This window comes from Heloderma suspectum, chromosome 2, assembly GCF_057233095.1.
Source record: "Heloderma suspectum isolate Gila_16-S chromosome 2, 16-S_ref, whole genome shotgun sequence".
NCBI lineage: Eukaryota > Metazoa > Chordata > Lepidosauria > Squamata > Helodermatidae > Heloderma > Heloderma suspectum.
In genome coordinates, this window is record NC_139459.1 from 174,219,192 (window position 1) to 174,247,144 (window position 27,953).

At 49.7% G+C, this 27,953-nt stretch overlaps 1 protein-coding gene across 1 annotated transcript; it reads left to right on the forward strand.

Annotated features, from left to right (window-relative positions):
• Positions 1-7,311: 7,311 nt before the first annotated feature.
• On the forward strand, positions 7,312-27,931 carry CCDC120 (coiled-coil domain containing 120). The gene is made up of 10 exons (XM_084836202.1): positions 7,312-7,689; positions 13,787-13,927; positions 14,103-14,236; positions 15,436-15,549; positions 15,821-16,043; positions 16,891-16,947; positions 18,603-18,801; positions 20,019-20,123; positions 25,080-25,775; positions 26,340-27,931. The coding sequence occupies exons 2-10, from the start codon at positions 13,882-13,884 to the stop codon at positions 26,428-26,430; spliced, it is 1,665 nt and encodes a 554-aa protein (XP_084692328.1). The 5' UTR covers positions 7,312-7,689; positions 13,787-13,881; the 3' UTR covers positions 26,431-27,931.
• The last annotated feature ends 22 nt before the right edge of the window (positions 27,932-27,953 follow it).

The following is a 27,953-nucleotide window of genomic DNA, read 5'->3' on the forward strand; positions in this document are numbered from 1 at the left end:
CTTCTGCTCATCCTGCTTGCTCTTCAGAGCAGCACCAGCACCTTTCCTTCATGCATATCACCCCTGGCAGGATTTTCATTCCCAGGTTCTTTCCTTTTCTTTCTGGGAACTGTACCATAGGGAATGCAGGATAGCAGGAGGTGAATGGAGGGGAGGAGATTTGTAGTAGGTACTTCAGAGATCAAGGCAATTACTGGGGAGAGGGTACATTTTGAGCCATAAGCATATCATATTGATGAGGACGGGCCTGCGGCCAAATATTTGGCTGGTGGTCATTGCAAACCAGTATGTGAATTTCAGCCTTCCTCGCCTTTGCCGTTCCTGGCCATGTGCCTCTCCTCTTGCCCACTCTTTCCTCCAGTTCCCCTTCTCTTCCCTTTGGCCTTTTCCTCTGCCTCTCATTCCTTTGGATCAGTCCGTCTTCCAACTTCCTTTCTTGCAGTGGTGTAGCGGAACCAGGGCTCGCAGCGATGTTGGCGCCAGGACTTTTTTGGTAGTGGGGACGCTGATGTCATCTCCCACCACCACACCCCTCAGACTTCCCTGTTTCCTCTGAGCTTAGCTGCAATCCTCACAGTAGCTGGGGAGGGGACGAATTTTCTCAGCAACAACATATTGTTGTGAGCTATCCCTGCTGTAATGCAGAGTACTTGGGGGCGGCCTGGTCTTGAATGGACAACTGAGACCCAGTAGCTTTATAAAAGACCTGCTCCTGGTGGAGATGAAAACTGCCAGAACTGGTTTGTTGATGTGGATCTACACAGCTGCCTGAATCTTTGGCCTCTCCTTGGGGGCGTGGCTGCGGGGGACTGTCTTGAGGAGCGCCTGCACTTCAGATTTTATCACCGCACCACAGCTTTCCAGGCAGCCCTGGTTCCCTTGGCCTACTTGCCTTCCTAGCCCCTTGCTTCTTCTTTCCTTAGGCCCCCTTCTTCTAGCAGTCTTTCCTCAGAACTTTGAGTGACAGCATTGCTCAGCCAATGGCATCCAGAGACCCTGCTGCCAGTCCTGCCAAAATGGGCAGCCCCCAGGGCCTGCGTGCAGCTCCCCTGAGTGGTGAGCTACCAGAACTGCACCTTGCCACATCTGCCTGAGCAGCAGGGAAATGTTCTCAGGCTCTGGACTAGCCCCGCCCACCCAGGCTGGCCATTGGACCCTCCTGGACAGGAAGGGCTATAAAAGGCTTCCTGTCTGGGCTGGGGCCTTGCCTGAGCAGCAAGGGCTTCCTGGCTCTGTTGCCCTGGCTCAGCTCCTGGCTTACCTCTGACAGCTCCCGTTGGCTCTGTGTGGCAAGTTCAGGGAATCAGCTGTCAGGAATGTCACCATCACAGAATCCCTTCATACAGCACAGACTCCAGGTGTTGAGGGCACCCTCCCTCCTGAGTCCACCTTCTCACCACCATTATCACCAGTTGCTGTTGCTCCTCATCCTCTCTCCTCATTGCTATCACTTGCTAGCTTGACAGGCAGAGAGCCACTGAGCAAGTAGGCAGCGGCTTCTACGTCTCCTTTTCACCACCCCCATTTTCTGGGCCAGAGCAAGAGGCAGGAAAACAAGGTTACAATGATGGAGAAGAGGAGAAAGTCCAGACTCTTGTCAGTGGGCCCTTTCTGGGATGTGAGCAGGTGTCCAACCATGCCTACCCTTGATGCTGGCCCTGCTCATGTGTTTACCTTCTCCAGTGTGCTGCCCTTCAGAGGTTTTGGACTGCAACCTTCCCCATTCCTGACCATTGGCATGCTGGCTGGGCTGTTGGGAGAACACTTTGTTCTAAGTGTTGCAGGGGGCTCAACAAGGGATCCTGTGGACCTTGTGAGGCAGATGGGTAGAAACCAGAACTGGGGAATGGATCATGATGTCAAAGTCAAGTTAGGTAACAGATTGAACTCCTGTGCATGCCCAATACCTAAAAAAATTAACTTCTGCCAAGCGGATGAGGGATGGAGCAATTTGCCCTTCCTCAGCCAGCCTGCCTCAGCCAGCCAGCCTACTAGTTTAATCGTCATCATATGATTAAACTATAAAATGTATTTTAACTGTTTTGCAGTCCTAAAAAGAACAATGGAGATAATGCATAGGGAGCTCTTTGAACGCTGGAGGGAACAATCCTATGCAGATAGACGGCCGCCTCCAAACTCAGAGGTGACCACCTATCAAATGTATGGCAGGAGGCGCGTGGAGGGGATCCCCTGCTCCGCACTCCGGCCGCCCTGCATTCATGGCTAGACAGCTGATTTCGGCTGTCTAGCTGCAGGACATCGGAGCGTGGAGTGGAGAGGCTGGATGACACATAGGATGTGTCATGCTGATAGTTCTGCACCCCCTGACCCTAGGAATGCCCCACCCTTTCACCCCACTCCACGCTGCTCTTACGAGCGCGGAACATAGGGATGATCTGCGCCGCCTACGAGGTGACGGGGTAAGGGGTGAGGAGGCGGTTCCCAAAAACTGACCAGTCCTTTGGTCATCTAGCTGCTGTCTAGCAACCATAGGATTGTGCCCTAAGATGTGCTAAATAAATGCTTAATAATAACTAAGAGTACAATCCTATGCATGTTTAGACATGCCTACAGCTCCCAGCATGCCTCACCCATTGCGCTTTAAATGCCCATAACGTTATGAATTCAGGGAAGAAGGCAAGCCTGCTGGCTCCTGAAAAGGTGAAAGGAGCAGGATGGAAATAGGTAGAGGGATGATTCCCAGAAAAGAAAAATATATAATTTATTTGTTTGTTTGTTTGTTTGTTTTATTTCTATCCTACCTCTTTTCCAAGGAGCTCAAGGTGGCATAAATGACTTTTCATCTCCCATTTTAATCTCACAACAACCCTGTGAGGTAGTTTAGGTTAAATGAGAGTATGTGACAGGACCAAATGCCACCCAGTGAGCTTCATATCCGCATGAGGATTCGAACCTGGGTCTCTGCAGCCCTGCCTGACACAACAATCTGGGATGCGATCAGATTCCACATGTTCCTGTATTGTACACTGTCCAGAGAACTTTGGTTATTGGGCGGTTTAAAAGTACAATAAATAAAAGAAATAAACAATAAACATGTGAGCAGTAGCTGTGCCGATGTTGCACACGTCAAGAAGCCCCCCTCCCCCGACATCTGTGCATACAGTGCTAATGTCTGCAGGGAGGAGGCTGTGGAAAGCTTCCCTGCGACCTAGAACAAAAGCTACTCAGGGTTCCAGGTGACATGGAATCATTGTACAGCAGTATGCACAAAGGTCTCCTTCCTGCTGACGTTTGCTATCTGCACCACGGATGCCAGGGGGAGGAACTACTTGCTGCACACGATGTCAGAGGTGGAGCTAGCATTGCCAGCTACCTCTGGTTATTTGAATGAGATTTTATTTTATCAATGTTTTATTGACTGGATTTATGGTATTTTATCATGTTTTAATCTTGTGAACCGCCTTGGTTTCTGTCTTCTTTTTTTAAAATGAAAAGTGGTATAGAAATCTTCTGAAATAAATAAATGAATACTTGGCACAGCCCCACTTGTGTGTTCAGGTTACTGGCCAGTATATACAATATAATTTTGTTGTTGTTTATTCGCTCAGTCGCTTCCGACTCTCCGCGACCTCATGGACCAGCCCATGCCAGAGCTTCCTGTCGGCCGTCGCCACCCCCCAGCTCCCCCAAGGCCGAGTCCTTCGAATTGAGATCATTCTGTCATTTTTTGGATTGTATCCAAGCACTGCTTTAGCCACTTCATTATTAATTATGAAGGCTCCTCCATTTCTTCTGTGGTCCTCTTGACCACAGTAGTAGATCTGGTGGTCATCTGATGTGAAGTGGCCCATTCCAGTCCATTTCAGTTCACTGACACCCAAAATGTCTATATTTAATCTTGACATCTCCCCAGTAACCACATCCAATTTGCCTGGCTCATAGATCTTACATTCCAGGTTCCTATGGTGTGTTGATCTTTAGAATATAATAAATAAACTGGATCGGGGTTCTGTTGTAAGGCTGCGCTAACGGATGGCTGTTCTGGCCCTCGTTGTGCAATTACTGCTGTAAGCGACTGCGTGCTTTCCAGCTGTTCTTCACGGAAGGAGTAGAACAGCCGCTAGATGGCGCCCGAGGCTGAGGGAATTGGATCAGGGCCTTCAGTCTGGAAGCGTTTCTCTGGGCTTTCTCTCTCCCTCCTTTCCTACCTGCAGGGCAGGGAGCCAGGAATGTGCGGAATCTGATCTCATCCCAGGCTAAGACAAACACAACCCACAGCAATACCTAGAGCTGGGCTGTACCATCCCTTGGGACGGAGGGGTGCTGGCAGGGAGCAAGGTATGGGAGGAAGGGGGGGGAGAATTAACCCCTACTGTGCTTGAGTGTCTTTGTGCAAGGAAAAAGTGGTTGGATTCATAGGGGAATAAATAGGGTCTGTGGGCTTTAGCAACAAAGAGTCTTGTGACACCTTAACGATGAACACACCGCTTCATGCCTCTGATGAGGTGGGCAGTGTCCACGAAAGCGTCTGCCTCAATAAACGTTTTGGTCTTTTCAGGTGCCACAAAGCTCTTCGTTGTTTTTGTTGCAACAGATTAACCCGGTTATCCTTCAGGAAATGATGTGCTTTAAGTGATCCAGGTTATAATGTGTGTGTTTACATTCAGGCAAACACCCATATCTTAAAAACGCGTTCGCATTTTATGCGCTGGTTTTGTATTGTTTGTTTGTTGTAAGGTTGTTGAGCTTTTTACAGTAAAAGAATACCTCTCCCCTCTTGCCAGTTATACAGTTGGTGATAAGGGACATAAAACTTCCATTTCTGGTGGTTCCCTCCTGCCAGGCTTCACTTCAGGTCACCAACTGTTAAATGTCTTGCATATTGCACAATTCACTGTTATCGTTTAAACACATAGACTGATTTACCTATTCTGATAAATATATTTAAGGGGAAATGATGGTGGGGGGGAGATTTAGGGGAGGAAAGTGGTGGGATATGTAGTGCAACAGGATGTCCTCTACTCTTCAGTCTGCATATTGTTCTAAAAACGTTCAGATGATTTGAAATGTATCTTCCCGCCGTCTTTTCATGTAAACTATGAGTTCATGAGCAGTGGGGCCAAAGTGGTCTTTCACCCATTGGTCCATGTCAAAGGAATCTGGTGGCTTTCCACCCCTGCAGGATATCAGTGTGGTGCTGGGTATTTTTCAGTTCATATCGAAAACAACAACACTGAGCTTTGTATGTACGATACGCTGCTATATCAGCACAACCCTCTCCTGTAGGTAGCTTTTTATGGGGGAGAGCAGTCAAAATGTGCCTCCCGCCTCCAGTCTGAAATGGTCCAGTCCACAGTCCTACCACCTCAGTCTGTCACTTCACACTGCAGAAGCTCTTTCCTGCAGTGTTCATCATTCATGAAATAAGTAGGGGAACAACAGCTGGAGTGTGGTGGGGGTGCCAAGCTGTTTGAATCGGGAATTTTGGTCAGGAACTGTTGCATTAACATCTCTGAATATAACCTTAATATACTACAAAACTAGATGTGTGAACTAGATGTTTACCTAAAACTATTATTGAATTGGTTGGAATAAACGGGGAGGTGCGGCATTCTGTCTCTGTCTCCCAGTGCTGCGAGGTGGGGTGGGGGTAATGCGCGTGTTCCTGAATTCGGATTTGCGTGTGAGCTTGTTTGGGAACAAGGACTGTTGTGCCTCTTCGCGGGTGGCTTCTTTCTGGGTGGTTTGTCTGCATTTATTAATGTGCGTGTGCCGACAGTGTGTGCTACTTCCTTGTATACCCTCAGCATGTGTAGCCACATCTGCCTATGCACCCATTCCTGCTGGAGGGTTGGCCTTCGTGTGCACAGATTGCTGAGCGCGCTGCATGTGTTAAAAGCGTGTGTACCCCGTCCCTGTGGATGTGGTAGGACGGCTGCTGATCCCTTCTGGAGGAGGAGATGGGCCTTAGCTGGGGCTGGGAAGGTGGGATTAATTTGTTCCCAAAGCTCTGAAGCGATTTCTCCAGGGCTTCCAAATCAGGCTTTTATGGTACTATCACCCTGCCTCATTAATGGAATTTTAGGGAGGGTGCAGGTGATGATGCCCACTCGTAGCCTTCCTGTGTTTCCACACCGCTTCCATTTTTTTTCTTGCTGCAGAAAATCAGTTAAGAAAACACAGAATAGCTGCACAAGGCCTTCTCACTGTGCCCTTAGACCTGGAACATGTAATGTAGTACTAAATCAGTGGTGCAGGCAGGGCTAGAGCTTGGGGGTGAAGCTGAGGGGCCTGCAGCCCAGCCCCCCCCCCCATGACCAAAGAGCAGCAGGTGATGAAGGCATCAGGGCAGCAGCAGCAGCAAACTTCCTTTTATTCCTGTAGTCATGCTGCTGCTATGATTTAAGTGAGTGTAGAATGCAAAACCGCACATGCTCAGAATCTTCCTTTTTTAAAATCAGGGTTGCAAAACCGTGTGTGTGTGTGTGTGCGTGCGCGCGCGCGTTGCTCTGAAATATCAGGAATTTAGAGGCAGTTGTAAAATATGGAATGGGGTGGGGTGGAGAAAGTGGAGAAGAGGAATGTTAGTTCTGTGCTTCATAGTACTGAGCTGTGCTCCATAGTCATTCAGAGCGGGGCGTTTAGCACAGCGGAACCCTCTGTGTGGAATCATCTTCCCCCCTGAGATTAGACATGCACCAACACTTTTTATTTTTAGGTGCATGTTAAAGACTTATCTCTTTATGTAAGCCTTCTCTGAGCAATGTAGCGTATTATCTTATGGATATCTAGGTGCAATGTATTCTGTGTACTGTTTTTTTTAAATATATTTATGATTTGTCTACACCACTTTGAAATTGGTATATGTAAGTGGTTTATAAATACTTGTAGATAAGTAAATAAATGATACAGATGACTGTGTAACCCCCGCCCCCAACTGGGTAGTATCCAGTGTTAGTCTTATGTAGAGTAGACCCCTCGAAATGACTTAGGTCCCATTCATTTCCAGGGATCTACTCTATGTAGGACTAATATAGGATACTACTCATTAAGTCTAGGGTCTAAAATTACCTATCTGCACCATCAGTAATAATACAGACGAAAGCGCCACTAGGCATGTGAAGAGTGCCCCCCCCCCAAGTGATCGTAGCCATCCCTCACACATCTGAAATTACTGAAGAAGGGATTCCAGGTCAAAGAGTGCAGACTTGAACCCTATCGCCCGTGTGTGTGTGTGTGTGTGTGTGTGTGTATTTGGCAGCCCGAGGCGAGGCGAGGGTTAAAAGGTGTGGCCCCTCCCCGCTCTCGTTTGCTGCTCTGGAGGTTGGTTCGCCGCCTCCTTCGCAGTTCACTTCGATTTTGCCGAGCAGTGAAACTGGGCGGTTTCGGGGGGCTGGCCTCCTTGCGATTCCCGATCTATTCCTTCCCCCCTCCCCCAGTTGTGGGGGGGCGTATCTCGGTTTAAAGGAAAGACGGAGGTGAGTGGGAGGGGGGGCGCTTAGTTGCACTTTTAGATCCTGCAAGGTGGTGGCTGATCGCGTGGGGAAGCGTGAGTCGCCAAAGTTTGGGCAAGTTTGCAGAAACTCCTTCAAGCTGCCTCTCTCTGGGGCTAGCTGGTGGACACGAGGGCGGTTCGATCCGCTTCTAAAGGGAATAATAATAATAATAATAACAACAACAAACTTCCCAGATTTCTTTCCCTCCGGATGGAAACTTCTCGGTTAACGAGTAAGTAACCAACTTTTTCTCTCTGCTTTGTTTCCTGGTATTCGAGCCGCGCGGCGGAGGGCTTGTTTGGGCACCGGGGGTGGGGGCGGGGGAGGCTGATTCGCAGCTCTCCCATGATCTTTGAATCCGGAGTCGTTCCCCTAACTCCCGAAGGGGTCCGGCCGCCTCCTTATCTCACGGGTGGCTTTCCACGCCCGAGTTTACACTATTGTGTGGGTGCGCTTGCAAACTTCGGAGAAGGTGCGGGTGTTGTTCAGCTGCAGGTTGCGATGCCATAAAGTTCGAAGAGAGGCTCGGCGGGGAGGAGGAGGCGGTTGGGTTTCTAGGGAAAATGCGGCTTAAATTTCGTACTGCGGTTGTGGTCTAGACTTGGGGTTCCTGCCCTGGAGTTTGTGCGGGTGCGCCTTGAATTGCAAGGTGACTTGGCCCTGCCTTTTCTGTTCTTGAGCAATCCAGCAGGAAAACTTTAAGCAGAGGAGGGGTGGGGGACCCTGACTAAGTATTTCTGCCTTTTTTTAGAGCAGAATTGCTTAGAATAAGTGTGTGTGTGTGTGTGTGTAAGAGAGAGATCAGAGGGGGCATACTCAAGTCTAGGTATCAACCTTGTTGTCATGCATTCATATTTAAAACAGACTGAAAATACCTCAGATGCCTGGTCACTGAGGCATTTAAAATGTAGTGCTGGTGCTACTTGTATTCCAAAGCGTAATTGCACTAAGTTTATATATGAATTTTATGTATAGCTGGCGTCAGGTGTTGGCCAAAGAGACTTGAACTATGCATCATAGAGTCCCCAGTTTGCCATAAATTTGGTCGGTGAGCTCTTCTCTCTCAGCCTTAGACACCCCCCCCCCATCTGCAATACAGAGACGATGACAATAATGCCTACCTTGCAGGGGTGGGTAACCTTGCAGCCCTCCATTGGCCGTGCTGGTCGGGGCTGATGGGAGTTGTAGTCCCAAGCCTCTGGAGGGCACCTGGTTGCCTACTCCTGGGTTAGGGTGTTGGGATAGGTCTAGGAGGATCTAGTTCGAATGCCTCCTCAGTTATGAATCTCACAGGGTAACCTTGGTCCAGTCACTACCAGGCAGCCTACCTTAAGCAGGGTTTTGTCATGAGGATAAATGGAGGGCTACCCTGAGCTCCTTGCAGGAAAGTCAGGGATGTGGGGGTGGGTGTCTCCTACATAAAGGGAATGGGTCTGGGTGGTGGTGGTGGTGGTGGTGGTAAGGGTTCAGCCTCTGATCGGAAGGGGAACCTTTGCTCTGAGGCACTATTTACAACAAAATGTTGAAGGAGTGCCTTGGACTGCGGAGCCTGTTAGAGAATGCCCAGGTTTGATCTCTAGCCTTGGGAGGGAGTCGGGCCTGGGCACCGGAAACTGGGGGAAGATTTGAAATAGTGTTTATTGTGTTTCATAAAAGTTGCCTGTGCCTAAGCCTACTTGGAGATCTCTTTGCTTGAGCTTGAAAGCCTCTGCCCCAAGTAATGCATATTTTTGAAAATGTATTTATTTAAAACATTTGTATCCTGCCCTATGTCATTAAGAGCTCAGCATATGGAGGCTGATCATGGCGTCTTGGTAGCGTGTCCATACTCATACTCGCTCAGAGGTGCTACCTTCGTGTACTGCTTCTCATGCTCGGGGGTGCACTGCCCAGGCCTTGCAAATGGGTCCCAGGGCTGAGCCTGGACTCAGACCAAGCCTCGACTTGGAAGCCAGGATTGTGCACTGAGAGATGATTCTGAACTGGAAATTAATGGTTGCAGAGAGGCAAGACAGTGGGTGTGTGGAGGGGTAGCAGGAAATTGCTACCTTGCTGGCTCTGAGAGGATGTGCTGTGTCCTGCCCAGTTTGACTCTTGTCTGAGGATTAGGTGAACCTTTGCCTGAGGCTGCCAGCCAAGATGACGTGACCAGGTGTTGCAAGGATTTCCAGGGAAGGGCTCCACCTGCTGAACTTTGCCCATAAAATATGCGCTCTTGGTCTCTCTGTCTGTCTGTCTTCCCGTTCAGACATACCTGAGGTTTGCCCTGCTGTTTTTCTCCCAGTCTCAATCTCCAGTTTCTTCTCGCAAGAATGAGCCAGTGGTAAAAAGTTTTGGATCCTGGCAGGCCTGTGTTCAAATCCCAACTTGTTTTTCCCCATAGGTAAAATGGGAATAACCACAACTCCCTACTTGAGGGGACAATACAGGAGGATGAATTTGATAAGTAGGAGCTATACAACTACTCACGTGAGAAAAATAAATTCCAACCCTGTGCCTCTGTTAGTATGGCTGGTAACCTACAAGTGGCTGATTATGTTCTGTGTGCCCATATTATTCAAGCGCAGGAGCTGGTATTTAGCCCCATGGGCCGTTAAGAAGCCCAAAGTGCCACCGTTCTAGCTGCGTGCCAGTTGCCCTCAACAAACATAAGAAGGGCCATGCTGGATCAGACCAAGGATCCATCTAGGTCAGCATTCTGTTCATGCACTGGCCAACCAGCTTCCCATGGGAAACCCACAAGTAGGACATGAGTGCGACAGCACCCTCCTGCCCATGTTCCCCAGCAACTTGTGAATATAGGCATACTGCCTCTGATGCTGGAGGTAGCATATAGCCATCAGGACTAGTAGCCATTGATAGCCTTCTCCGTCCATGCATTTGTCTAACCCCCTTTTAAAGCCATCTAAATTGGTGGACATCTCTATGTCTTGTAGTAGGGAAAGGTAGCGATGCTGCTGTCCCAGAGTCCTTGGCAGAAATGACAGGACAGGATAGGTGCTGTGCTAAATAAAGTAACTCTGGGGCCTACTGTCCATTTGCACTTAGAGGAACATAGGAAGTCACCTTATTCTGAGCCAGACCACTGGCCCATCTCGTCCATGATTGTCAACACTAAGAGGCCGTGGATTTCCAGGATTTCAGACAGGAGTTCTTCCTGCCCTACCTGGAGATGCCGGGGAGCTTTTGCACGCAAAGCCTGGGCTCCGCCACTGAGCCACAGCCCACTACCTCCCTGTCTAGTTAAAGAGGTCCATTAATGGGCTTTTACCCAAAGGCTGCCCAAGTCTTGAACCCAGATCTAAACCACACTGCCCACCTGAACCTCAGCCAGCCCCTTCCCCCGGCCAACATTTTATATAGGAGAAGAACTTCTGAGAAGAACTTCTGCAAAGCAGTTAGATACGTGAAGACTGGCATAATTAGTGTAGCGTATTCTCAGTGCTCGGTTTTGGTTTCCCAGGCACAGGTTGTTGTTGGCTTGTGTGTTTTGTTTTTCTCCCTGCAGGGCCTGCACGGCAGCTTCTGCCTGCTGTCCTGCCTCTCAGCAGCCACCTTACTTATCCACTCCCTGAGAACAGCCAGCCAGCAGTGACTGGGAGGGGTAGAGAGGAAGGTGTTGACACGGAACAGTCATGGAAAAGGAATTGGCTGCGGTGATTTCGGGAGCCCGGCAGTGGCAAGGGGAGGGATTGCTGGTGGCAAAGATGCAATCTGTGCCCCCTTTCCCCTTTTGTTCCTGTCTTGTTACGCTGGGGCGCAGTAGGACCAATCTGTTCGTTGACACATAGAAATTGTGTGTGTGTGTGTGTGTGTGTGTGTGAGAATTTTAGCTGTCTGAATTCACATTTGGCCATGCCTTGTGTGTGTGTGTGTGTGTGTGTGTGTGTGTGAGGGAGAATTTAATGCATTAGATATGTGGCCAGGGGAAAATGAATCTTTGGTACGAAGGCGGCAGCAGCAGGGCTGCAATCTACAAGAACGTGTTGGGGACGCATGCTGCGGCTGTTCTACCTGGCATGGATGTCGTTCTTGGTGTGATTCATGCTTCTCTCTGCTGCAGCTGGGATTAGTTACGTAATGGGGAGGTTTCCTGGCTGCATGGTTCCCTGGACTCCCAGCTGGGCTTAGCCTTGATCTGGTCTCACAGGGAAACAGCTGTGGGCTTTGGCCTCAACCCAGAAATAAAGAGAGCGAGCCAGCTGTCTTGCTGCCCCCAGACTTCCCATTGTGTATGTTTGTGAGCTGGGGGTGGGGGGAGAGGAAGGAGATCTGGGAATGGGTACTCTGGCTTTGAGCCAGCCTCGGGCATAAAGGTGAGGCGAATGTGTACACTTAGAAGCAGGTATGGTATATCTTTTCTTTGGGTCGCTCTTCCCCCACAAAAGAACCAAGGCTGTTCTCTTATCAAGAAAACCCTAAATGACATTAGTTGACATAATACATGCAAATACTTCAATAAATTGGACATGCTTCCGGTCAGCAAACCATACATTTCCAAGCATGCTTAGCCACTTAGAAGGAAGTTAAAACAGGTAAAATGTAATTGCTACGTGCAGCCTCCCTATTCAAGAGGCAATAGTCCTGTGGTTACTAGGGGCTGGTGCCTGTCAGATGATTGGACTACAACTCCCGTTGTCCCTGACAATTGGCCACTTGGGTGGGGCAGATGGGAGTTGCAGTCTGCAGCATCTGGAGGGACCCAGAATGGGGAAGGTGGAATTAGATGGATCTCTGGTCCGATCCTGCTTAGGCAGATCTTACGTTCTCAGTGTGGGATACTCCTGCAATTACTGGCTTACCCCCAGTGCCAGCCCAAGCTAGGAAGAAGACTCATGCCCCAGAATGCTACCCCCACCCCTCAAAAAGGCCTAGGGTGAGGGTTTGGTGATTCTGTATTTGTCAAAACTCCCAGCCTGTTAAGGATGAACAACATCAGTGACAGTAGTCTCGGTCTGCAAGTCTTTTTTCTGTTGACTTGTCATTTTGGGAACCCCAGGTCAAACCAACTGCCTGACCCTCGTCATTCTCCCCTTGTGCTTTACTGTTGACAACTGTGAGCAGACAGCGGATAGGCGCTGAAACTGCAAGGGCTGGGTTTGGGGACAAGGGGAAAGAGTGGCTCGGGCTTCACCAGTATCGAGATGTCGCTGCTGTTTCCACCCTTTGCCCTGTAGCGTGTGAGAGATGGGAAGGGGTCCCACAGCAGCTCATGTTCACCCTCTAGGACAGGAGTGCTGAACCGCTGGCATTCTGTCTTGGAGAAGGTTTGGGGGCTATGTTCTAGTGGTGGGCGGGGCCAAAGGAAAAAAGGGTGGAGCCAGAATACCAGCCTGTTGTATCTTAAGGCTGTTGCTGCCAGTAACAGCCTTAGGGGAGGCATTTCGACCTTTTAGAATGGGGGGGGGGAGCTACACAAAAGCCGGGAAACCACCCAGTGACCAGTGGTCGGGGAGGGGGCATGACCCTCTGGCAAACCGCCCAGAGAGCTTCGGCTATTGGGCGGTATAGAAATGAAATGAAATGAATGAATGAATAAATAAACAAACAAACCCCAGAGGGCCAGAGGTTCTACACCCCTGCTCTAGGCCTTCCCCTTGAGTTGGCTCCTCAGCCACAGTGGCTGACCTTTCATGATCATGGGAAGATCTAACACACTCAATCAAGAACAGTTCCTGCCATTGATCTTTAGTTGGCAAATTACATTTGCAGCCTTGGTGCCACATGTGTGCTGGGCCCGGCATCGCTTGGGCCAAACGCCAGGCTCACTTCAACCCTTGCTGCCGTGTCTCCCATCCCAATGCTGCATAAGGTCTGTGATGCCCCATGGGAGGCGATGCTCCACCAGAATTTTCCCAGCATTCCCATGCTCCTCAGCCATGTGGCATGGAGGAGCCTAGAACGGTCAGCCCCAGCGAGGTTCAAGGCTGCCTTCCTCTGGAATCACAACTGAACCAAGGTGAGGAAGGAGGACCACCCCTGGGTAGATCAAACTCTTCGATCTAGTGGAGGAAACTGTCCAGAGAAGGAACAAGGCTCATCAGGACCTCCTCTGGGCCCTGCTCGCCTAACCCTAGAAGATTTGCATCCACCCGCCAAAATGCTCTTAGCTGGGCACCTCACCCATCCACCTTGGGACGATAGCTGTCTTTGGTGTGGGTCATCTCTTTGGCCCCTGCCTTTCTCCTCGTGGTTTTGCATGCCCTCTGCTGAGTTCAGGAAGGATTTCCCTTTTTTTTGCAGCATCATGCCGTCCACTGATGACTCACCTGCCTGTGTCTGCAGGAGCACGCCCCCTTCTTACTCCTCCCTTTGTCTCCCTGCGACAGTAACCAACTGAGGTCCTCCATCTGGGAGTTCCCGATGGGTCTTGGAGCAAAGTGATTCCCCTCAGAAGCAGGAGGCAAACTGATCTCTCCCAGGCATGGAGGTGAAGCAGCTGATCAACTCATCCAGCTACAGCTCTTCAGGTAACTTCCTTCTTTCCACCATATTTGCGCCCCACCCCAACTTCTTATTCCCACCGGTCCAGCCCCTTTCCCAGCTGGTCCCCTTCCTCGCTGCACCCAGTGAGAGTAGAATCAGTGATTTTCAATCTGTCTCAAGCCTCTGCAGATCCTTAACCCTCTGCTCATTCTTCTGCAGAGGCCTTGCAGCGGGAGCTCTGTCCCCGAATTCGGCTGGAGCGGGTGCAAGAGCTCCTAGAGAAGCAGCGGACGCTTCAGCAGGTGCTCAGCCTGCGCCTTAAGGAGTTGCGCCGGGTCTGCCTGCAGGAAGCGGTGAGTCCTCGCTGTGGGAGGGGGACTAGTTTTGAGCCGGGGTAGGCAGACTTCAAGATGGTTGTATCAACTTTGTTTTTTAGTAGAACCGTGAGAGCCACTGACTGGAACTTGGCGCAAAAGACATAGACATTTCGAATCGAGGAATTCTGAGCCCAGGAATTTGTTTTGAGCACCAGAACTGAGCAGAACACAGTCCTTTCGCATCAAAGACCCCCAGAACCCTTCCACACAAAAATCCACTCCTGGTTACCCCAAGCTTTCTTCATTTCGGCAGTATAATTGGGGGGGGGGGGTTCATTTGGGAGTCAGAAATCCTTGGTGATCTACTGCAAACCATCCAAAGATCTATCAGTCAATCCAGATCTACCGTCTCTCCACCCTTGGTGTAAGCTCACCTTGGTGTAAGCTCATCTACCTTCTCTCCACCCTTGGTGTAGTTACAGAATCTAGAAAGCTGCCTGCCATCTTTCAGAGCACGAAATCTGAGTTGTAATCTGGCAAGTTACTAGTATGTGACTAGGGGAAGGAACAAAAGCTCACAAAGAATGGGGCAGTTAAAAGCTGGGAATGGTTTGGAAAACATGTAGCTCTTCACCCTCCACTGAAACACAAGTAGGAAAAAGGACTAATGTAAGAAGGGGCCATGACCAAAAAGCCCTGCTTTGTGCTTTGGTACGTTGTACCGTTTGTAAAGCATGATGGACAGAGCCAGGTTTCATTCCTTAATCTGGGAAAATGGAGAGGAATATATGAAGGCTTCTCAGGGAGGTGTGCTGGGCCCAGATCATGTTGCGTTTTAAAAGTTGTGAACCAGCTACTTAACTATATCCTTCCTACCTACCTACCTTTACCAAAAAGAAACAAAACCCAAGAAACAAATTATATATACTGCATTCAGTACATTAAATATAAAGTGACAATATCATCTGCATGAAATACAAACCTAATATCTAATCCTTGAATTGGGCTTGGACATTCACTGCAGAATATATTATGCAGAATAAACAAATATATGCAAACTTGCTGAGCTTTATACAAGTTGTGAAATTCCTGTACTCTTGGTGCAGAATTTAATTTGAAGTGCAAGGGATACACACAAACACTACCCCTTCCCCCTGTGCTGTTTTTAACCTTGGATTTCTCAACCCAGCAGTACTAATGACTGCTGCTTGCCTCCCCTCCTTTCTCAACACCAGGAGCTGACTGGAAAATTGCCTCCAGAATACCCACTGGAACCAGGAGAAAGGCCCCAGCCTGTGCGGAGGAGGCCGGCGGTTGCCTACCGAATTCCCCCTGCCTTAAAGAATGAGGTGAGTGGCAAGCTGTTTCTCGTGATTGTGTGTGTGTGTGTGTGTGAGAGAGAGAGAGAGAGAGAGAGAGAGAGAGGAGGGGGGGAGAGAGTGTGTGTGTGAGAGGGGGAGAGAGAGTGTGTGTGTGTGAGGGGGAGAGAGAGTGTGTGTGTGTGAGGGGGGGAGAGTGTGTGTGAGTGTGAGTGGGGGGAGAGGGGGAGAGAGAGCGCTCAGGAGGAGGAGGCCTGAGGGCTTCAGAGGTGGTCCTGACAAGCCTCCTGTCGTCTCCCAGGAAGCACCTTTGCTGGAGGAGCTGACCCGTGAGCTGGCACTGCAACAGCAAATGGCGGAGGCTGCCCGGCGCCTTGCAGTTGCCCCCGAGTTAACAGCCGATCAGCGTCGTCGCCGGAGGCAGGTCCAGGCGGATGCTGCCCAGCGCCTTCGGGAGCTTGAGGCACAGGTTATAGAGTGCCGGTTCCGGCTGGGCAAAGGGCCCCTCCAGAGGGGCAGCCACGGTGAGTGAGGGCTCCATCCTTCTGATCCTGCCCCTTCATACAGTCTTCAGCGTCCCTCATTTCTCACTCCTGAGCAACTCTTTTCTTTGTATAGTCTCTATCCATCCCCCTGGAATATTCGTGACCAAAACTGAGTTTGTCTGTGGCCCAACAAATACAATACCTGTGGGCTCCCGGTCAACAGCTGGTTGGCCGCTGTGTGAACACAATGCTGGACTAGATGGACCCGTGGTCTGGTCCAGCAGGGCTCCTCTTATGTTCTAACGCTGGAAAGGGACTCCCATTCCCTGGGGTATCATAGGAGTAGCGAAACTACCACCACCCCTCTCAAGGGCTACAGTTCCTCTAGGGACACCTGTCAGGGGAGGGGTGCATTCCAGGGGTGGGTGGGGCCAAAGCCAAAAGTGGGTGGAATTGGACACTCCCTTCTCTCTCTCACCCTTTATTATTCCTTTCTCCCCCACTTGTTTTAATAGTCCCCCCCCCTCTCCTTGGCCCTGCCCCCCTGTGCAGTAATTACACTTCCATATTTATTCTAAAACCTAATTGCCACACAAGGGTGATTTGAGGCACAGGGTGGGGACACAGCTCACTGGAAGGGAATGGGGATGCCCTGCAATCCTGAGTCCCCCTCCCTCAGAATATAGGCATACCAACCATGAATCCTTCTCTCATGTTGGGTGGGATCTTACAGGAGCTAACCATTTCTCCCGTTCAGGCCACGCTGGGTAGGTGACACATTACCCACCCAGCTTCCTTCTGGATTATTATGTGGCTAATATCATGCTCCAGTTTCTCATCCATCCCTTTTTTATTCTCTCTCCCTCCCTCTCTCTCTCAAATAAAGAAGAAGCTTTTCATTCGGAGAGCAGCTCCCTGTCCGAATCGGCTAGCCATGAAAACGGTAAGTGTGGTCCACAGCCCATGGGTTTCTTCCTCAGATCCAGGACGGGTGGTCAGTGGTGTCCCATAAGTAGCGAGTGGCAGCAAGCCAAAGCAGTGCCCAGCTCCAGTGAGAGGGGCCCAAGGCTCAAACATGCCTGGAGGCCCTTGGCCCCTGATCCCCAATGTATACACAGAGAGGAGGTAAAGACACTCTGTACATGCTCAAAGACAGTTGCTCGCTAGCCAGTGTGTTAATGTAAGTGGTGTGTGTGTTGGTGTTGGAGTGTGAAGTCTCAGTTAATGCATGATCTGGGAGGCATAGTATTGAGAACGGGGAGGGCTGGATCCAAGATTGTTGTTCCACCAGTGGAATGGGACTTTCCTGTCCACTGCTCCCCGCTGCAGCCCCCCGCACACCCTCCAGATCTGCTTCAGAGCGTCTCCCAACCCTCTGGAGCGATTTGGAGGGTGCACTGGGGGGTGGGGGTGGAAAGGACTTGGAAGTCCCGTTCTGCCAGAATGACAATATTAGATCCAAACTCATATCTGTGAGTGAGTCGACAATAAACCCTGATCTGGAGCCAGGGTTCTTGGGATCCATAATGGCTTCCGTCTGGAATACAGGAATGCTGAAGACCAGGAAAGGGGCAGGGGCGTGGGGTCTTGCGTCTTCCTGTATCAGAACTGCTGCAGCAGATCAAAAGCAGTTTGGAAACCCTCAGATGTAACTTAGACAAAAGCAGCTTGGTTAGCCTTGCTTGGCTTTTGCCCCCAAACAAACATATGAAAGGAGCACAGCACCAGTTGATTGATTGATTGATTGATTTGTATTTATTTACTTTGTTACGTTTCTGTATTGCCCAATAGCCAAAGCGCTTTGGGGGTTCACAAAACAAAACCATAAAAGACAATATCATAGCACAAGCTATTGGTCTGCAGCAACATTCAAGGTGCCCACTAGGGATACTGCAAGGGCAGAGGAAAAGGTGTGGCCCCATTGGTGAAGAGAACTCTCGGTTCACAAAGTCAGGTGGAAACACAAAACCTGTGCTTAATTTGGAGGAGGAGATCGGTCTCCTAGCCCAGTTAATACATACAGAGAGAACTAGGTGAGAAGAGCTTGTAGCAACTTCCTGGGTCTCCTAAGAAGGGCTCAGATCAAGGGCTCCCAGGGCAAACAGTTCATCACATGGTAAAAGTGTTCCTGGACTTTACCACTCCAGACTGCAGGAGGCAGTTCCATAATGAAATACTCCCCTCCCTTCACCTCCCCAAAACCCACAATAAATTAGAATTTAAAAGTAGCATGTTGGGAAGAAGGGCAGCACTATAAGTCTTTCTACCTTGCATTTGGGGGTATGTGTGCATGTGTGTTATACATGTACAATCTAGGAACAGCTTTATCAAGTGAAAACAGTGTGTCTAGTTCAGAGGTGGGCAGCTTGCGGCCTTCCAGAGGTTTTGGCCTACAGCTCCCATCAGCCCTAGCTAGCGTAGTCAATGGTGAGGGATGATGGGAGTTGTAGGCTCAAACATCTGGAGACCCACAAGTTGGCCACCCCTGCAGAGAGAGTCTAGGTTTTGAGAACTGTTGAACTATCTTTATTTTTTGTATTTTTGCCGAGGCAGGGGTATGTGGCTGCTTCTATCCCATGCATTGTGCTCTGTCCTTAGACGACCCGCACAGCTACCATCCCTCCAAAGTCTCCAACCATCAGGGGACCTTCTCCGACCGACCTTCACCCCCCAAGGCCCGAGATCACCTCCGTGCCATCTCCAGCAGCCCCGACCGCCGACCAGGGTGGCGCCTTTTGCAGCCAGATCTATACAGTGAGGCAAAAGACCGTAGGAACTCTGTGGCCAGCCCTACCAGGTGAGCAGGAGATACATGGGGAGCTCAGTCCCGTGTGTGTGTCTCCATTTGTAAAGTGAAGGTGGGGAGGGAGTTACTTGTTGAAACCCATGGAGTCCCTTGCAAGGACCCGGGCCTGGATTATGCATGCAGCAAAATGGGTGGGCAGCGTGGGCTGTACCACTTCAGGCTGAAGGTGTAAGGCATTTTAACGTGTCTTAACTGGTTGTTTGTTAACCACTTTGGGAGCCTTTTTGGCTGGGGAGCAGGATGAAAATACTTCAAATATTTGTTTTTAAAAAACAGAAATTGAATGCTCACCCACATTAAAACAACAGCTCCCTATCAATAGAAAACTAGCACATGATGGGGAAAGGGAGTGGGCTAGGCTAGAACTGAGTGCAAGTGTGTTCCAGCTCCAGGGAGTATTTTTCTTTCTTTTTAACATACGGTAGCATACAAGATGTGACACCACCACCACCACCCCCGGTCTAAAGTGGCCACTTCAGGGATTTATCAACTCATGCAACCGCATGTGTAAACCAAATGTATGGTGGCTAATATACCTTAGCTGCTTGGAGGGGAAGGAGGAGGGAACCCTAGCTGCTAGAGAAAACAATGGCGGGGGCAAAACTGCCCAACCAGCTGAGACCTCCTTTCCTGTAACCAGAAGCTGCTCTGCAAGGATGAGTCTAAGATGGCTCCCTCCTTCCTAGCAAAACAAGAAAGACAAAAACCAGCCCTTCAAGCTTCGTTAGGCATCTGAGCCTGTAGGGCAGCCTTCCCAACCTGGTGCCTTCGAGATGTTGTTGGACTTCACCTTCCATCTGTCCTAGTGAGCATAGCCCATGGTCAGGGACGCTGGCAGTTGTAGTTCAAAACGCCTAGAGGGCGCCAGACTGAGGAAGGCTGCGACATCTTCCAGAAGGAAAATGCCCCTGCAGCATTCTGTGCAAGCGGAGCGGAGCTATTTGCCATCTGTAATTCTGCTCTTGTAGCCCGGGTTTGCTTGAAAGGGAGTCCCGCTGAATGCAATGGGGCTTCTTCCCAAGTAACATAGAAGTTGCAGTGTATTAGGGTGGGTGTGCGGAAAGGTTCCTTGTAGATGCAGACCTGGGGCTGCTGTTTTAAAAATTACCTTAGGGCACAATGCTGGCTGGGGCATGCTGGGAGTTGTGGGCCTTTTCTCTGTCTAAACATGTATAGGACTGTGCCCCTAATCTTCATCTCCTCTACAGCCCAAGCCGCACCCTACCCAGGAGCGTGTCCAGCTTTGAGGGCCGGAGTGTCCCAGCTACGCCGGTGCTAGCGAGGAGTGCTTGCAGTGGAAGCCACCCGTTCCGGTAGGGGGATGCAGCTGCACGCCCTCCGGGTCTCCTGCCAACTGTGGGGTGTGAGGCTGGACTGCAGGCAGAGTGGGATGCTGTGAAACAGGGGCAGGTCAATTGTGGCCCTCCAAGTGTCTTGGCCCACAACTCCCATTAGCCCTAGCCAGCATGGCCAAGGGTGAGGGGTGAGGGGAGTCGTAGGCCAAAACGAGTTACCCATCCCTGCTGTAAAATCATACGCGTCGTGGGAGTTTGCATGTGCACTCTGTGAGGGGAAGGGAATAGAATAGTAATGTTGATGTTGTTCAGTCGTGTCCGACTCTTCGTGACCCCATGGACCATAGCACGCCAGGCCTTCCTGTCCTCCGCTCTCTCCCGGAGCGTGCTCAAGTCCATATTCATTGCATCGGTGATGCTATCTAGCCATCTCATCCTCTGCTGTCCCCTTCTCCTTTTGCCCTCAGTCTTTCCCAGCATCAGGGTCTTTTCCAGGGAGTTTTCTCTTTGCATTAGGTGACCAAAATATTTGAGCTTCAACTTCAGTATCTGTCCTTCCAATGAGCACTCAGGGTTGATTTCCTTTAGGATGGACTGATTTGACCTCCTTGCAGTCCAGGGGACTCGTAAGAGTCTTCTCCAGCACCACAGTTGGAAAGCATGAATTCTTCGGTGCTCAGCCTTCCTTATAGTCCAGCTCTCACAGCCATACATTACTACTGGGAAAACCATAGCTTTGATTATACAAACCTTTGTCGGCAAGGTTATGTCTCTGCTTCTTACAATGCTGTCTTGGTTTGCCATAGCTTTCCTCTCAAGGAGCAAGCGTCTTTTAATTTCATGGCTACAGTTACTGTCTGTGGTGATCTTGGAGCCCAAGAAAATAAAATCTGTCACTGCTTCCATTTCTTCCCCTTCTATATGTCAGGAAGTGATGGGGCCAGATGCCATGATTTTAGTTTTTTGAATGTTGAGTTTCAAACCAGCTTTTGCACTCTCCTCTTTCACCCTCAACAAGAGGCTCTTTAGATCCTCTTCGCTTTCTGCCATTAGGGTGGTATCGTCTGCGTATCGGAGGTTGTTGATAATTCTCCCGGCAATCTTAATTCCGACCTGTGATTCATCCAACCTGGCATTTCTCATGATGTACTCTGCATATAAGTTAAATAAGCAGGGCGACAGTATGCAGCCTTGTGGTACTCCTTTCCCAATTTTGAACCAATCGGTTGTTCCATGTCCGGTTCTTACTGTTGCTTCTTGACCCTCGTACAGGTTTCTCAGGAGACAGGTAAGGTGGTCTGGTACTCCCATCTCTTTCAAAGTTTGCCAGTTTGTTGTGATCCACACAGTTAAAGGCTTTAGCGTAGTCAATGAAGCAGAAATAGACGTTTTTCTGGAATTCGCTTGATTTCTCCATGATCCAGCGAATGTTGGCGATTTGATCTCTAGTTCCTCTGCCTCTTCGAAACCCAGCTTGTAGTTCTCAGTTCGCATACTGCTGAAGCCTAGCTTGTAGGATTTTGAGCATCACCTTGCTGGCATGTGAAATGAGCGCAATTGTACGGTAGTTTGAACACTCTTTGGCGTTGCCCTTCTTTGGAATTGGAATGTAAACTGACCTTTTCCAGTCTTGTGGCCACTGTTGAGTGTTCTAAATGTGTTGGCATATTGAGTGCAGCACTTTAACAGCATCATCTTTTAGGATCTTAAATAGTTCAGCTGGAGTACTGTCATCCCCGCTAGCTTTATTGTTAGTAATGCTTCCTAAGGCCCACTTGACTTCACTCTCTAGGATGTCCGGCTCAAGTTCAGTGACCGCGCTATCATGGCTATCAGGGACATTCAGATCTTTCCTGTATAGTTCTTCTGTGTATTCTTTCCACCTCTTCTTAATCTCATCTGCTTCTGTTAGGTCCCTGCCTTCTTTGTCCTTTATCATGCCCGTCTTTGCACAAAACGTTCCCTTGAGATCTCCAATTTTCTTGAAGACATCTCTAGTCTTTCCCATTCTATTGTTTTCTTCGATTTCTTTGCATTGTTCATTTAAGAAGGCCTCTTGTCTCTCCTTGCTATTCTCTGGAAATCTGCATTCAGTTGGAGATATCTTCCCCTTTCTCCCTTGCTTTTCACTTCCCTTCTTTCCTCAGCTACTTGTAAAGCCTCATCAGACAGCCACTTTGCTTTCTTTTTCTTTGGGATGGATTGAGTTGCTGCCTCCTGAACAATGTTACGGACCTCCATCCATAGTTCCTCAGGCACTCTGTCTATCAGGTCTAATCCCTTAAATGTATTCGTCACCTCCACTGTATATTCATCAGGGATATGATTTAGGTCATACCTGAATGGTTTAGTGGTTTTCCCTACGTTCTTCAATTTAAGCCGAAATTTTGCGATAAGAAGCTCATGATCTGAGCCACAGTCAGCTCCAGGTCTTGTTTTTACTGACTGTATAGAGCTTCTCCATCTTTGGCTGCAAAGGACATAATCAATCTGATTTCGATATTGACCATCTGGTGATGTCCATGTGTAGTGTCACCTCTTGTGCTGTTGGAAAAGAGTGTTTGCTATGATCAGCGTGTTCTCTTGGCAAAACTCTATTAGCCTTTGTCCTGCTTCATTTTGTACACCAAGGCCATGCTTGCCTGTTATCCCGGTGATTTCTTGACTTCCTACTTTAGCATTCCAATCCCCTATGATGAAGAGGACATCTTTTTTTGGTGTTAGTTCTAGAAGGTGTTGTAGGTCTTCATAGAACCGATCAACCTCAGCTTCTTCAGCCTCAGTGGTTGGGGTATAGACTTCAATTACTGTGATGTTGAATGGTTTGCCTTGGATTCGTACTGAGATCATTCTATCGTTTTTGAGATTTTACCCCAGTACTGCTTTTCCCACCCTTTTGTTGACTATGAGTGCTACTCCATTTTTTCTATGGGATTCTTGCCCACAGTAGTAGATATGATGGTCACCTGAATTAAATTCGCCCATGCTTGTCCATTTTAGTTCGCTGATTCCCAAAATGTCGGTGTTCAATCTTGCCATCTCATGTTTGACCACCTCCAGCTTATCTTGATTCATTGATCTTACATTCCAGGTTCCTAAACAATATTGTTCTGTACAGCATCGGACTTTCTTTTCACCACCTGACACATGCACAGCTGAGTGTCCTTTCGGCTTTTGGCCCAGCCGCTTCACTCTTTCTGGCGCTACTTGGAAATTCCCTCTGCTCTTCCCCAGTAGTATATTGGACACCTTCCGACCTGAGGGGCTCATCTTCCGGCATCATTTTTTTTAACCTTGTGATACGTTCTGTGGGGTTTTCTTGGCAAGAATACTGGAGTGGGTTGCCATTTCCTTCTCCAGTGGACCACATTTTGTCAGAACTCTCCACCATGACCTGTCCGTCTTGGGTGGCCCTGCACGGCATAGCTTATGGCTTCACTGAGTTACGCAAGCCCCTTCTCCACAACAAGGCAGTGATCCATGAAGGGGAGAATAGTAATAGCAATAATAATAATGTTTACGAATTAGGCAAGGCAGCGTTTATTGGACTAGCAGTATATGCAAGTTTCTGAGTTGAACAGAGCTATGTATCTGTCCAAAGAAAGGAGAAGAAGGTATGAATAGCATTTCCCCCTTTCTTTTCCTCTCTAATGTGTTTATCTTTAACTTGCAGGACTGCTGATAAGTCTGCTGTTATTTCTTTGTTTTTAACTGTACACTACCTAGCAATTTTAGGTACTTTCTAAACAGTAAACTATAATAATAATAATAATAATAATAGCAGCAGCAGCTATAGAACTGTAGATCTATAGGCCTTCAGGTCAACACTGGAATCTGGGTGGGGACAGGGAATCCAAAGAGATGTTTGAGAGAACGGCTTGCGGGTGGAGGGAAAGGACATGATGGGTTTTCACAGGTCTGGTGAGGTGTGGGCTGAGGCTTCAGGGCACTGATGGTCTTATCTGGTTGGTCTTGCAACTTTCTGGTGGCTCAGTGACTCTCTTCTGGACTGAAATGTTTGCAGAGGCCCACTTCACTCCCATATCCCCCATAGTGCAGCATTTTTGCTTGAACCTTGCTTCAGGCTGGCCTCCTGAATTGGTAGGAGCCACAGTGGAACACTTAACGGCACAATCCTGTGCATGTTTAAACAGGAAAAAGTCTTACAACTCCCAGCTTTGGCTGGCTGGGGCATGCTGGGAATTGTAGGACCTTTTTTCTCTCTTAATGTGTAGGATTGTGCCCTAAATCGTGTAAAGTGGACATGCAGAGCACCTTTCAGCCCTAGCATCGAATTCCATGTTGAAGAAGCTTTTGAGGGCTGTGTTCCAGTAGTGGGTGGGCCTGACCCCAAAATCAACATATTGTAGCTTACTACGTTTTAGGAGAGGGATATCAACCTTTTAGAATGGGGGAAAAAACTTCACATAAGCCGGGAAGCCATCAAATGATTGGTGGTTGGGGGGAAGGGGTGGGGCCAGGAGAAGTGGGCATGGTCATCTGGGGAACCCAAGGGGTGTGGATTTGGCCCCGCAGAGGGTTGGATTTGGCCCCGCAGAGGATTGGATTTGGCCCCGCAGAGGATTGGATTTGGCCCCGCAGAGGATTGGATTTGGCCCCGCAGAGGATTGGATTTGGCCCCTGGGCTTGAGGTTCTTCACTCCTGATACAGAGAATTAAGAGGCAGAGACCTCTTCAGAGTGTGGCTAATCCTGAATTGCTCCAATTGCAACTGATGCACACTTGCACCAGAATTACCTGCCCAAGGTGGCCGGCTCAGAAGGAAGCAAATTACACAAGACCAAGCAATCCTGTACACAGAGATGCAGCAGTCGGGCCCCTCTGTGGGTGGATATTTTGGATGCACAGGAGATGTTTAAAAATGCACTAGCAGTTCTCAACTCTCATGGCATCCAGTTTGGAATTACTGATTCTAATCCATCAATCAATCTCTCTCTCTCCCCCCCCCCTTAGGTCGGAGGCTCCAGCTCTCCACCCCCGCCAGTGGTCAGGCAGCCATGATTCCCAGCTCGGCCCCCCGAGCCGTGACACCAGTGCTGACCGGGCCTCTCTCCTTGCTGCTCGGACCCGCCGTAGCAACAGCTCGGAGGCCTTGATTGAGCGGGCCCCTTCGGAGGACCCTCTCTTGCCCTCTGTCCCCCCTTTCAAAAGTGCTGAGGCCCTGACCCCTTCCATCTCAGGCCGGAGCCCCCGCCTACCTTACAACGACCTCCTGGTGGACTATTACTTGGAGCGCAGGTGCTGGGGTGGGGGCGAGCATCTGTCGCGCAGGGATGGCCCCCCCCAGCCGGAGTGGGGGGCCTTTCCTGAGAGTCCGCTCCAGCGCCGAGCCCGGCCCGCAGCCCGCACTAAGTCCTGCGGGCCACTGTTGCCCCCACAGTCCCGGGAGGTTGGTTACGGCCCCCCGTTGCCCCCTCCCCGTAACTTCCACAAAGCCCTGGCCCTGGAGGGCCTCAGGGACTGGTACTTGCGAAACGTGGGCATCGGACAGCGGGGAGCACCGGAGAGACGGGGGCCGCCTCCCTCTGTCCACCAGCAGATGCGCAGCTACTACGAACCAGCGCCCTCCAGTGCCGAGATGGGCTACTATGGGGGGCCAGGAGGACTGCCCCACTCTGTGAGCTACGCCGGGCAGCCGCTCTACGGCAGGTATGGGGCACGACTCCATCCTTTGCCCCGATAACTGCATCCAGCCCCACCCACTTGCCTCATGCCAACCCTGTGCTGTCTGTTTCCACCCTCCCTCCTGCCCTCTTTTTGGGGGGCCACCCTCTGAACTTTCTCTTGAGGTGTTTCCACTCCACTGTTTTGTTGTTCCACCTTTTAAGCCGTCCAAAGGCTCTTCTGCTTTATTTTCTCCTTTTCCCACTAAGAGAGCATGGGTTGGGGAAGGGGCATCTTTTTATAGCCATTTGAAGAGCTAGTTTGGTGAACTGAGGGGTGGGGGAGGGGGGTTGAGGCTGTTGTGGGACAAAAACAACCCACGAATCTAAGAAAGGGAGAAATCTAGCTCAAGCACGGGGAACATGTGGCCCTCCAGATGTGGATGGGCTGCAACTCCCCTCATGCCTCACCATTGCCTATGCTGGCTAGGGCTGATGGGAACTTCCAAAGAGTGACTTTTAGCTGCTGCATTTTTCCTTCCTGCCTCTTTGTCTAATTCCTTTCTCTCTCTCTCTCTCTCTTTTCTTTGCTCTGGGATGTCCCGCCCAGACCCTTCGGGGAGCTGCTTTCCGTGGATGACTCTGCAGGCCCCCACACCTTGGACTCCACAGAGCACCCACCCCCTGGGACATTGGTCTGACCTGAGCTTTTTCCCCCAAGGGGAACTGGAGATCTTTTTCTTTCTTTTTTTTCTTTCCTCACTGGTGCCTCTTTTGTGTGTCCTATGCACCCATGTTGGGGGTGGGGATTCCCTGCTGGCAGGGTGTGTGTATGTGTGTATGAGAGACCAAGGAGGGATTGTTGCATGTCACACTGGACACACAGCTGGGGGGCAGGAATGTGTCCCCAGTTCTTCCTACACATTGTTAACTTCCCCCCCCAAATTGCGATATTTGGGATACGTGTTGACCATACTCCACCTCCACTCCCGCACGAAAGGGTTTTACTGCTGCAGGTTGCACCCTCTTGTGATGGCTGGGGAGTGGTGCAACACAGCTGCCCTGGTGCTGTGGGTTACGGAGTGGCATTGTAAACCCAAGACCCTGGAATGTATCATTGGAGGTGTGTGTATGTGTATGTTGTGAAATGTTAAATAGCACAGACCTGTCTTGCTAATGAGCATCAGTCCTGTAAAAACAAAAGATGGAGGGAACCCTATATCCCACACATCTGCTGTTACCCCAGTAATGAGCAACTTCTGCTTACCTTAAACGTATGTCCCCTTCCTACTCATATCTCACTTTTGCCAGACCCAGAGAGAGGAAAGACCAAGTTCTGGAGAGGATAAGGAGAGAACCCGCTGGTCGTGGCAACATTCTCAGGCTCCAGAGCCCTTTTTATGGCCAGACGTCTCCCTGTCTGGTGAATGGGATGGATTCAAGTCCTGAGTTATTGGCTTCAATTCATTTGAATTATTACATAGAGGTGGAAGGTCAGGACGTACCGCCTGAAATGCTAGTCTGTCAGGACTGTTCCACCCATTACGCTGCAAATAGGCCTGTGGTCATCCCCTGTGACACTGTGTGCATCTTTTAAACCTCTGTATGCACATGGATGGGAGCCCCACCCTCTTTTGAGTTGGGCGTGGGAGGGTGTCAGAGTCATGCAGGTGCTTCCCACAACCACTGTAACGTGCGGACCTGCCCTTCACACTTCTAGAAGCACAGCCACAAACCCCTTCACGCCCGCCTTGATCCGTTTTCCCTGTCCCCTTCCTCCACATTTAATCTTTCACTTGCCTCCCAACTTGACCCCCCCCCAACCCTGCCTCTTCAAAAATAATTTTAAAACTTACAAATTTGTCATGGTTTTTCCTCCTCTCACAACTGCACAACAAGGAACGGTCACTTTGTTTAAACTCTGGTTTTGCCAATTGAGTCCAGATCATAGGGGAATAGGGGGAAGGGAGAGAGAGAGAAACAAAATGGCTCAGACTTTCTTTCCCTCTCCTCCCTATGTGATGAAATAAGGGCCATAGCAGAGTCACTACTGTCTTGTGTGTCTTTTTAATATACACTAATGTACAGATTGTATATGGGGGTCTGAATGTAAAACTGAGCACTGTGCAGATGAAATGAGAAAAGGTTTCTATAATAAAGATTGTAAAGGTGATGTTTGATAGCTTAATGACACCATCGGGGACTGGTGTTGTCAAGGATTCTT

Bases quoted from the DNA above. Each gene is read 5' to 3' on its own strand.
- CCDC120 (XM_084836202.1), top strand. From the start codon at position 13,882: ATGGAGGTGAAGCAGCTGATCAACTCATCCAGCTACAGCTCTTCAG. The intron at 16,948-18,602 runs GTAAGTGTGGTC...CTCTGTCCTTAG, and splicing joins ATCGGCTAGCCATGAAAACG to ACGACCCGCACAGCTACCAT. The intron at 18,802-20,018 runs GTGAGCAGGAGA...TCTCCTCTACAG, and splicing joins TCTGTGGCCAGCCCTACCAG to CCCAAGCCGCACCCTACCCA.